This window comes from Lepidochelys olivacea (assembly GCF_965140295.1).
Source record: "Lepidochelys olivacea isolate rLepOli2 genome assembly, chromosome: 2".
Lineage (NCBI taxonomy): Eukaryota > Metazoa > Chordata > Testudines > Cheloniidae > Lepidochelys > Lepidochelys olivacea.
Window position 1 is genome coordinate 99,986,628 of NC_140412.1, and position 11,664 is coordinate 99,998,291.

General features: G+C 42.6%; 1 protein-coding gene across 4 annotated transcripts in view; it reads right to left on the reverse strand.

Annotated features, from left to right (window-relative positions):
• NETO1 (neuropilin and tolloid like 1) overlaps window positions 1–10,237 on the reverse strand; it is an 85,559-nt gene extending 75,322 nt beyond the window's left edge. For 3 of the 4 annotated variants that reach the window (XM_084621042.1, XM_084621039.1, XM_084621040.1), the window contains exons 1-3: window positions 9,392–10,237; window positions 3,105–3,158; window positions 466–606 (exon numbers count right to left, since the gene is read on the reverse strand). In XM_084621042.1, coding sequence (XP_084477168.1) covers window positions 466–606; window positions 3,105–3,158; window positions 9,392–9,419 — 223 coding nt within the window. In that variant the 5' untranslated portion in view covers window positions 9,420–10,237. The remainder of the gene's footprint in view (window positions 1–465; window positions 607–3,104; window positions 3,159–9,391) is intronic. The other variant, XM_084621041.1, reaches the window with a different exon arrangement.
• Between the last annotated feature and the right edge of the window lie 1,427 nt (window positions 10,238–11,664).

Consider the following 11,664-nt stretch of genomic DNA (forward strand, 5'->3'; position numbering starts at 1 on the left):
TTTTTATGCATACCTTCTAGGATTCAGTTATAGTATGTTTAAGAAGCTTCCATGATGCTTTTTTATTCTAGGGTTTTTTACTTGTTCTCTTTTTTTTAAAAAATCCTTTAAAAAGTTTAATGTTATGGTACCAATTTTAGATACAGTCAGTCCCCCAAGTGAGTTTACATAATTACATTGTAGTCGTTATTCGCTAGTGAGTTATCCATAGATAACTGTGTGTTGCTTCAGAATTAGTCAAGACTCCACTTGTGTGCACTACAAGTACCTTTCCCACAAAGCAATCATTTAAGATGTCAAGAAATTGCTTCTCTAAATCCTGTCTCCCATTTGACCAAACTATCAGACATATTTTCCAATATTTGAATCACCATACACAAATTCCCAGGACACATATGAGATGAAAGACATTATTTGTGAGAAACCCAGTTAATCTCGGAAGAATGGGAGTCACTGGCTGGTCACCTTCTATAATGTAGATGCACTCTCTGTCAGGAGGATACTTGTTGGGGTAATTGGGAGAAGTGAAGATGCCTCCTTCTGCATATTTTGTCCAAGTTCCACACTGTACTGGTTTCTGCCCTTCTGAAGTGGTTTGCTTTTCTGCTTAAAACAGGGGGAGGGGGGAAAATCACATCACACAAAATATTTAGTACACGTAACTATTTAAGATAATAAGTCCCTATTAAGGGTCTAAACCTATTTACATTGAAGCCAATGGGAGTTTTAGCATTGACTTCAATGGGAACAGGGTTGGGTTCCAGGGCCTGAATAGATAGTCTTTTTAAATGTCAAACGATTAAAAAAATTAATCATGATTAATTGCATTGTCAAACCTATGAGAATACTATTTATATAAATATTTTGGATATTTTCCACATTTTCAAACATTGATTTCAGTTAGAGCACATAATACAAAGTGTACCATGATTACTTTATATTTATTTTTATTATAAATATTTGCACTGTAAAAATAAAATCATATTTTTCAATTCACCTAATACAAGTATTGTAGTGCAATCTCTTTATCATGAAAGTTGAACTTACCAATGTAGAATTACGTACAAAAAATAACTGCATTCAAAAAATAAAACTATGTAAAACTTTAGAGCCAACAAGTCCAGTCAGTCCTACTTCTGGTTCAGCCAATCACTCAGACAAACAAGTTTGGTTACATTTGCAGAAGATAATGCTACCCGCTTCTTGTTTACACTTTCTCATGAAAATGAGAAGAGGTTTTCGGGTGGCACTGTTGTAGCCGGTGTCGCAAGATATTTACATGCCATATGCACTAAAGATTCATATGTTCCTTCATACTTCAACCACCAGTCCAGAGGACATGCGTCCATGCTGAGGATGGGTTCTGCTCGATAACTATCCAAAGCAGTGCAGACAAACACATGTTCATTTACATCTTCTCAGTCAGATGCCACCAGCAGCAGGTTGATTTTCTTTTTTGGTGGTTCAGCTTCTGTAGTTTCTGAAACCGAGTTGTTGCTCTTTTAAGACTTCCGAAAGCATGCTCCACACCCTGTCCTGATCAGATTTTGGAAAGCACTTCAGATTCTTAGCTACAGCACTTGACCTATCTTTAGAAATCTCACACTGGTACCTTCTTTGCGTTTTGTCAAATCTGCAGTGAAAATGTTCTTAAAATGAAGATGTGCTGAGTCATCATCTGAGGCTGCTATAACATGAAATATATGGCAGGATGCAGGTAAAACATAGAGCAGTAGGCATACAATTCTCCCCCAAAGAGTTCAGTCACAAATTTTATTTACACATTTTTTTTAAAACGAGCACTATCAGCATGGAAGCATGTCCTCTGGAATGGTGGCTAAAGCATGAAGAGGCATACAAATGTTTAGCGTATCTGGCATGTAAATACCTTGCTATGTATGCTACAAAAGTGCCATGTGAACATCTGTTCTCACTTTCAAGTGAGATTGTAAACAAGAGGCAGGCAGAATTATCTCCTGCAAAAGTAAACAAACTTGCTTGTCTGAGCAATTGGCTGAACAAGTAGGACTGAGTGGACTTGTAGGCTCTAAAGCTTTACTGTGTTTTGGTTTTGAGTGCAGTAACCAAATTTTTTTTTAAAAAATCTACATCTATAAATTACACTTTCACGATACAGAGATTGCACTACAGTATTTCTGTGAGGTGAATTGAAAAATGCTATTTCTTTTGTTTATCATTTTTACAGTGCAAGTATTTGTAATGAACATAATATAAAGTGGCACCTTAAAAACTAACAGATTTATTTGGGCATAAGCTTCCCTGGGTATAAAACCCACTTCTTCCGAAGCATGGAGTGAAAATTACAGATACAGGCATAAATGTACTGGCACAAGAAGAGAAGGGAGTTACCTTACAAGTGAAGAACCAGTGTTGACAAGGCCAATTCAGTCAGGATGGAGGTGGTCCACTCCCAATAATTGATGAGGAGGTGTCAATAGCAAGAGAGGGAAAATTGCTTTTGTAGTGAGCCAGCCACTCACAGTCCCTATTCAAGCCCAAATTAAAGGTGTTAAGTTTGCAAATGAATTGTAGCTCTGTAGTTTCTCTTTGAAGTCTGTTTTTTAAAGTTTTTTTGTTGAAGGATGGCTACTTTTAACTCTATTATTGAATGTCCAGGGAGACTGAAGTGTTGTCCTACTGACTTTTGTATGTTACCATTCCTGATGTCTGATTTGTGTCCATTTATTGGACTCTTCATTGTTTTTTGTGGCTACAAACTAACATGGATACCCCTCTGATAATATAAAGAGAGTACTGGTATACTTTGTATTCGATGTTGTAACTGAAATCAATATATTTGAAAATGTAGAAAAACAATTTTAATTGCTATTCATTTTTTTGAGTTAATCGCGTGAGTTAACTGTAATTAATCGACAACGCTAGTCCTTACTCAGAATAACCTCCCATTGCAAGATCAGGCACTGGATCATCTAATGCTATCTGCAAATTTATAAAATAAATTATATTTGAATTTTCATCAGTTCACTTTATTGATGCAAAAAATACATACGAGTACATTATGAAATATTTAAATATCTAAACAGGTGTCCAGAAATTGAGACTATACCCCATAAATAACATACCTGTTCCTTTTTTTGTTGCCCCAGACAGGTGTAGGATGATTAGACTTGCTACAACTGAAAGACAAAAATACATTAGGTACAACATGAGGTTAGTGTCCGCAATTAAAGCAACTGTAACAACCTATCTCAATATAATACAATTTAAAGATATCCACAGTACAACAACAGACTGTTTTGTGGTGGCATTAGAACATTCTTTTAAAAATATGTCTATCTGCAACTGGGTTCACCCTCCTTCACTCCCCACCCCCCTTTTCAATATTAAAATAAGACACTGGGCTGCCAATATTTTTTTTTTTGTATGTTCATGATTTGGCATCAATAAAAAGTCAAGTGACTGCTACAAACACAGTGAGCAGAAAGATTGCTATAAAGTGTTGGTGGCACAAGTCTTATTTCAAATCTGCTTTGTTGTGGCATAAAGACAGGTTTGGCCTTACGGTGGGCGATATGAGTGACTGCCCAGGGAACCATGGTCAAGAGGCAAGGAATGGTGCAGGCCTGGAGTGCGAGACCACGGAAGGGAGATCAAGGCAATGGAGAGGTAGCAGGGCCCGGGGATGCCAAAAGGCAAGGTCTCCCAGGGCACCATTTTCCCTAAGGCCAGCCATGCATAAAGAACTTTTGAAAACTAATGTGGTTGTGCAAGAAGGAGAAATCTTTTTTTTTCACATCACGACCAAAAGCAACTGCAAAGTCCCACTTACAGGAACTGTTCTGTGGGGAGGGGTGGTAGATCTGGTTTATTTGAACTTTCTTACATGAGACAATTGTTTCTTGCTGTGAGGAATTCACAACTTCTTTTGCAGATAAAATTAGCTGAATCTGGACCAAAATATCTGCACCCATAGCAGCGGATCAAATCTGGTGAGAACCAATGAAGTCTTTCTTTGCTTCAGTTCAAGCTGCTGATGCTTCCTGAGTTTCTGGAATTTGCAGCCTGAGAGTTAAATCCATGGCACTTTAGACTGGGGAAGACTAGTAAGGAGATACTGTGGCTATTATCAGAAACACTCTCTCTTTTCAGAAAAGCAAGGGGACAGTTTCTTTAAAGGTGGTTGTTAGACTTTTGCTCAAGACATCATCTCTTGATGTTGACAGTTTCTACAGTTATCACCTTGTCTTGGATCATGTGCAGGGGAATGTGACTCAACAAGAGAGTAGAGAACAGCTCCAGCAGTACCTGTTTTGATCAGGTCTTTTCCGCCCTAGTCCATTTGGTATTCATAGAATCATAGAAGATTAGTGTTGGAAGAGACCTCAGGAGGTCTTCTAGTCCAACCAGCTGCTCAAAGCTCAAACCCCAATTAAATCATCCCAGTCAGGGCTTTGTCAAGCCGGGCCTTAAAAACCTCTAAGGATGGAGATTCCACCACTTCCCTAGATAACCCATTCCAGTGCTTCCCCACCTTCCTAGTGAAATAGTTTTTCCTAATTTTCAACCTAGACCTCCCCCACTGCAACTTGAGACCATTCCTCCTTGTTCTGCCATCTGACACCACTGAACAGCCTCTTTGGAACCCCCCTTCAGATAGTTGAAGGCTGCTATCAAATCCTCCCTCACTGTTCTCTTCTACAGACTAAAAAGCCCAGTTCCCTCAGCCTCTCCTCATAAGTCATGTGCCCCATCCCCCTAATCATTTTTGTTGCCCTCTGCTGGACTCTCTCCAATTTGTCCACATCCTTTGTGTGTGGGGGCGGCAAAACTGGATGCAATACTTCAGATACGGCCTCACCAGTGCTGAATAGAGGAGAATAATCACTTCCCTCAATCTGCTGGCAATGCTCCTACTAATGCAGCCCAATATGTCGTTAGCCTTCTTGTCTAACCGTAATCCCCAGGTCCTTTTCTGCAGAACTGCCACTTAGCTAGTCGGTCCCCAACCCGTAGCACTGGATGGGATTCTTCCATCCTAAGTGCAGGACTCTGCACTTGTCCTTGTTGAACATCATTAGACTTCTTTTAGCCCAATCTTTCACTTTGTGTAGGTCGCTCTGGACCCTGTCCCTACACTCCAGCGTATCTACCTCTCCCCGCAGCTTAGTGTCATCTGTGAACTTGCTGAGCGTACAATCCATCCCATCATCCAGATCATTAATGAAGATGTTGAACAAAATCAGCCCCAGGACAGACCCCTAGGGCTCTCCACTTGATAATGGCTGCCAATTAGATATCAAGCCATTGATCGCTACCCATTGATTCTGAAGATCTAGCAAGCTTTCTATCCACGTTATAGTCCATTCATCCATTCCATACTTCTTTAACTTACTGGCAAGAATACTGTGGGAGACTGTATCAAAAGCTTTGCTGAAGTCAAGATATATTACATCTACCGCTTTCCCCATATCCATAGAGCCAGTTATCTCATCCTAGAAGGCAATCAGGTTGTAAGGCATGACTTGCGCTTGGTGAATCCACGTTGACTATTCCCGATCACCTTCCTTTCCTCCAAGTGCTTCAAAATGGATTCCTTGAGGACCTTCTCCATGATTTTTCCAGGGACTGAGGTGAAGCCGACTGGTTTGTAGTTCCGCAGATTCTCCTTCTTCACTTTTTTTAGCCTGGGCATCATATAAAAAGACTGCACAGGTTCTTTTTCCAGTTATTAATCAGGATGGATACTCAATCTTGATTATTTTAGATCTACCAGCTGCCATTGATACTGCTGACCATGAGAATGTGCTGATATATTCATGGATCACAGCAAACCTAAAAAGGGTTGCCTTTGAATAGTTTCCTTCCTTTTTGTCCTGATAGCACTGGGAAATTGCCATCTACATCAATAACTCTTTCATACAGAGTTCCACACTGTTCTCTGTTTTTTCACTTTTTGTACTCAATGTGTAAATGAAACCATTAGGACAGTTGGAGAGAAAATATAGTCTGTGGTGCTTTCAGTACCCTGATAACACCCGAATCTGTATTTCTAGGTCTTCCGACCCGAGCCTTGCAGAGGTTTGTGGCAAAGTTTAATCTCAAAGAAAGACTGAAGTGATGAAAAAACAATGCACTGGGAGCATATCCACCATTACTTTTCCAGTCCAGCTGTCTTGTTGGATCCCCAGCTGCTACTGGATATGCAAGTAGAAGTTGCAAATGGTGTAAAGCATTCTTAAATTTACACTTAGCAAGAAAATTGCAGCTTTTTTCAGATATGGATCTCTCCAGTCATCCATGGCCTTATTGCAACATGTTGTACATATTTGAACATGTAGTCTCATCTCAGAATCTGAAACTAGTGTGGAATGCAGCTGCTCATTCACTAAAGCGGTGTTCCATGCAGGAAGCACATTGCAATTGTGCCTATGATTTCCATTGGTTGCCAGCTAATTTATGGATAGTGTAAGATGCTGGTTTAGACTTACAATATGAAGCTAACTGCAGAGGCTCTCTCTTTCTATCCTCATGAATCCATGGCAATTTCAATCTGAGGTACTCAAGCTAGTAGCTCTATGGATAAAATGGGAGGAATCTGCTAGCAGGGCATTCATGTGAGGGGGCCCAACTCCTTAAAATTTCCCTCCCTCTATCTGCCAGAACCTAGATTTGGTGAACTCCAGATCACGCTACAGGGTGTTCCTGTTACCCCTGGCTTTCCTGGGGTGAAGACCAAGTATTACCTGACAGTGAGGGTTGAATGGCATGTGTGTAAATGTCTTTTTCTGCTGGGACACTTTGTAAGTTATTTATTTATTACTGTTTTAATTCTAAGTGTATATATTCTGAGACTCTGGAGCTGTGCATTTTTTAAATGTGAATAACATAGCATTTCAAAGATCTGTGCTGTGCAAAGAGAATGGGAATCACTAATGAGTCAATGGAGAGGGATTATGATCTTCCACCCCAGCTCCCAATCTAGTAAACCTTTTAGCTCTCTCAGAAGACACTGATTATTAGATAATTAACAAATACCACCTTATCCTTATATAGCACCTTTCATTGGAGGCCCTCAACACACTTTTAAATATTAAAATCACCACTCTACAGATTTAGGAACTGTGGCACAGAGAAGCCAGGTGAAGGGTCCCAGCGACATTTCAGCAAAGATGAGAGGAGAATCCAGGTCACTTAAACCCAGCTTTCAGTTCTAACCACTAGAAACAATGTTTTTTTAATTAAATTACCTACATTGCTGCAAAATGGAGAGCTATGCTTACAACTTGGCATGATGGTATTGATCATAAACAGTAAAAAATAATCTTGGAATAAAATATAATAAAGAAACAAGAAAAGCTTAAGGAGACTCTGCTTAATCCTCATATACTGTATCCAACACAGCTGTACTGTTCAAGTGAAATACTTGTTCCCTTTACTTTTAATAGAGTAATTTGGATTGGGGGCTTTAAAGCATAAAAAATACTTATATTGCCACAATATCCCACTTCTTTCTTCAGTGCTTAAAGAATTATGGAAATTTACCCCTTAAATTTCAAGGCAAAGACTCGATAATATATTTCTGTCAAGCAGATAAATGTTAACCAGTGGAGAAATTTCTCAAGATGAATATGCTTATCTGCCAATGGGTTACATTTACTGGATTACAAACACAATATTTTGCATATTAAATCAACTGTAAAACCTGATGCCTTCCCCTTTTCCTCCCCTCTTACTACAGGACAAATACAATCTTTCCCATATTTAAAAAAAGCCAAAAGAAAAGTCTGATCCTGCTATCTTTACTCAGACAAAACTGCTAGTCAGGGAGCTTTGCTGAAAGGAAGACACCAATATCAGCAATCATGGAGGTTTAGAGATTTTTTTAAAGCAGGATCCCACCTAATTTCTTGTTGATCTCCCCAGTCCTCATCATCTAGCCGAATTGTAATTAGGCTTATTAGTGCTCCTCTGATTATGGACCTGTGCATATTTCTATTACACATCCATATTTGAAGAGTCTTATCATTTAGCCATAACAGTTGCTTAAGAATGTAACTTGACATGTAAGGTCTAACCCAGTAAAGAATTTTGAAAACAATTTCTAAAAAATATTGCTATTTTACAAGCTAGCTGTATCTTTAAAGGATATTCTTTCAGAGTAGTTTAAACTACCAACCCTTCACACCTTCTCTTTTCTTGGGGAGGGGGTAGAAAATGACAATTTCCGGACCACCCATATTCATACCGTGCAATAGCCCCCATTGATATTTTCACACAAGAACTCGTGTTTCAAATGGCCTCGGTCCTGAGGCTTTTGTTTGTTTTACACACGTCAGGTTTAGCGAGTACATCTCCTGGCGCTCCTTACTATTCCTGTTTGGACAGGTGATTATTACGGAATGCGAACCATTGTCAATGCGCAACTCACAGCATTCACGTAACTGTGCTCTACAAGAGTAACATGAACTGCTGCTAAAGCTTAGCGGATTTTGGATGGAGAACGCCGCAGCGTTAGAGTAGCTTCATAACCAAGACCAAGCCACCAGGGCTTTTGATTCCTTCCCATTGATCACTTCAAATCAATAGAGAACACATACTAGCATCCAGAATAGACCGCCCCCAACACTGAAAATCCCATGTAAGGGTCTGATGGGGAAAAAAAAAGTAAATTCCGAGTTGTGACTGAAACTCTATCCTTTAATCCACCACATTGTGTTAAATGATTTTGATTACCATGGGCCAAACGTAGATCTCCGTGACACCGGCGATAATCCGGAGTAATGCCGATGAATGCATCCGATGAAGTGAGCTGTAGCTTACGAAAGCTTATGCTCAAATAAATTGGTTAGTCTCTAAGGTGCCACAGGTACTCCTTTTCTTTTTGCGAATACAGACTAACAGGGCTGTTACTCTGAAAGAGGCCATCAATGGAGCTATTCTGGATTTATATCAGTGTGATTTAGGAGAAAAGCAGAATTTAGCTCCGTGTCTGAAGATCCCTCGGGTCTGTCATTTGAGGGTTCAAACCCAAGCCTCAGAGTTAACCCGGGTTAGAATCCCACAAGCAAGGAGATGGTATACCGATCAGTCCCTGCAGCACCCTTTAGCTGCTAGTTTTGCACCCCCACTGGTTACTTTGAAAGCTACTCTCTCTCTCTCTAATTACAGGTATACTCAGTCCTCCCTATCATCACCACAAACTCAACAAACAAGTGCATGTGTCACTGCAAACGCCAGGCTATATCTACGTCTTTCCTGCACCTCTTGCAATTATACTGCATGGGGGGGGGGGGAGAAAGTTTAAACCCGCGCCTTGAAGCTGTGAGCCCCCCAGTATTAACCGTCTCCACCTGGAAGAAGGAAAAATAGTTGCCCTGCGAAGCAGAGCGGCTTCAGGAAAGATACTTACTGTGAAACAAACTGCGCCCATGGATCATGTCTGTTCCTTACGCGAGGGGCTTCGATCTCCACTAATTCCATTTAGATACGGGAGGACTTCCAGTGGTGGGGAGAGGATGGAGTAGGAAAACTGAAGCCCACACACTCAGCGAAGGGTAGCAGCAGCCCTTCCTCTCCCTCCTCCTCGCCTTCAAACAATCACCGCCGTCTCAACCCCATCACACCAGAGCGATCATCATCACCACCACCCTCATCTTTGAATCATATCAAAAGCAGCAGCCGCTGAGTACGACAGGGAGTCTGCATAACTGGCGGCGACGGGCCAGAGAGAAAGGGACCGGAGGACAAGCACCTGGCAAAGAGCACATCAAAAGGGGGCCAGGAAAGAGGCCGGGGCAACGAGTAGGGGGGGTCGCTCGCACAACCCTCCCCCCCTAATCACCAGTTTCATACAAAACCAAAAGCCGGTCGAAGCATTTCCTATAGGATTTCAAGCCCAACGTTTCCCAGACCTTTGGGTTCTTTTGATGCATTGAAGGAAGGATTAATGGGTCCGTCATCGGCTCCCTGGGCTTGGTCCTCTGAAGGGGTGGGGTGGAGGGAGGGAGCCCAAAGGGGAGGGGGCAGGAAGATTTACCAAACAGGAGATTTAGTCATATTTGTGGGCACTGCAATCCTTATTAGAGAAGAAATCCTTTAAAATCGAACAAATCCATTTTTGCAAAACCCTCTCTCTGCGTGTTGCATAGTGTCAAGCAGCAGCGGCAAGCGGCTGAAAGCACATTGCACCGGCTCAAATCCTCCCGGCGATGGATGGAGAGATAGAGAGATGGATGTACGTAGAGAGAGATCCCCTCACTCCTACAGTCCAGGGCGAAGAGCAGAAGAAAATCCCGGAGATTCTTCCATTTATTCCACGGGGGGGGGGGGGGTTTGCTGTAGATTGTTGAATGGGGGGGGGAAAGGGTTTTTCCTCCTTCACTTTATGTCCTAAAGAAAATGTTCATTGTTCCTCACCCCAAGAACTGCATCTGTCAAAAGGAAACAAGACACTTTCCCTCTTTGAGCTGAGCCTTCCCCCATTTACTTACACACACACACACACACACACACACACAGAGGCAGGCAGCAATAAAAGTTTAGCGGTTAATCCTTCGGCTGCAGATACGATCGCCTCTTCCAATCAATCCACAGACAGGCAGGGAAATCTTTCACCCCCCCTTCCCCAGCGTCCTCCCCAGCCAGCTCTCAGCCCAAACACAGATGGCAGAGGAATACTGGGGAAAAGGGGGTAGAGAGAGAGAAGGGGAAAATCTAGAGGAGAAGAGAACGACTCAGGAAGGCGGAAAGAAAGAGAAATGAAAATGCAAGGCGGGGGGGGGGGGGGGAGGAACTGCAGTCTCCTCCCCCGCTCCTGGTCCTGCCAGCAGCGGCAAGCTCCCACCGCAGCAGCCCTAGGTTAAGTCCGCAACGCCGGCTCCTTCTCCACAGGGACCTCCAGTCTGCACCCGTTGCCTCCTCCCTGGCACCCTCAAGACACCGGCGCAGGAGGAAATGGACGAGGGAACAAAGGCGGAGGCGAGGGGGGCAATGGGAAAGAGAAAGAACCGCTGTGTTTGCCCCAAGTGAGAAAGGATGGGGATGTTCCCACCCCTGGTCCTGCTGCTCCCACGCCGGCTGCGCCGGCTCCCCAGCACCTGCTGCCGCAGCAGCGAAGCTGAGGCACGGAAAGAGAGCGTGTATCACCTCCTCCTCCCTCCCTCTGGGCTTGGGGCGAGGAAGAGGGAGCTGAACAGACTGCAAGAGAGGGAAGGTCCTGACCACAGCATAGCCAGGATCAGATAGAAAACCCCCAACTCTCTTTTCCAGGCTGCCAAAGGCGGGGGGGGGGGGTAGACCGAATGCAAAAAGCAAAAACCCCAGTTCTCCGTACCTCAAGCTCATTCCATCTGCAAAGAAAAAAAAAAGTGTTCACCCCCCTGCCTTGAGGGAAAGCAGATAGAGAGGCAATAACTAAACACCCTGAGGTTCGGCTTGGCAGGGTGGAGTGTGTGGGGGGGAAGTCATTCATTAATATTAATTAAATTTAAACGCCATGTCTCCAACCGATGCAAATTTGCTGGTGCTTCTAAAATGCTCCCTGAAGATTGATTTTGCACTTCGGTTTTGCAAGCAGCCCTTCAAAAGAACGTGGGTGGCTACTGCCCCAAATCAGTTGTCTCCCAGATTTTCTGGGGAGGCTTTAACGCAACCTCTGTAGTGTAATGACTAATGCGTGATCGT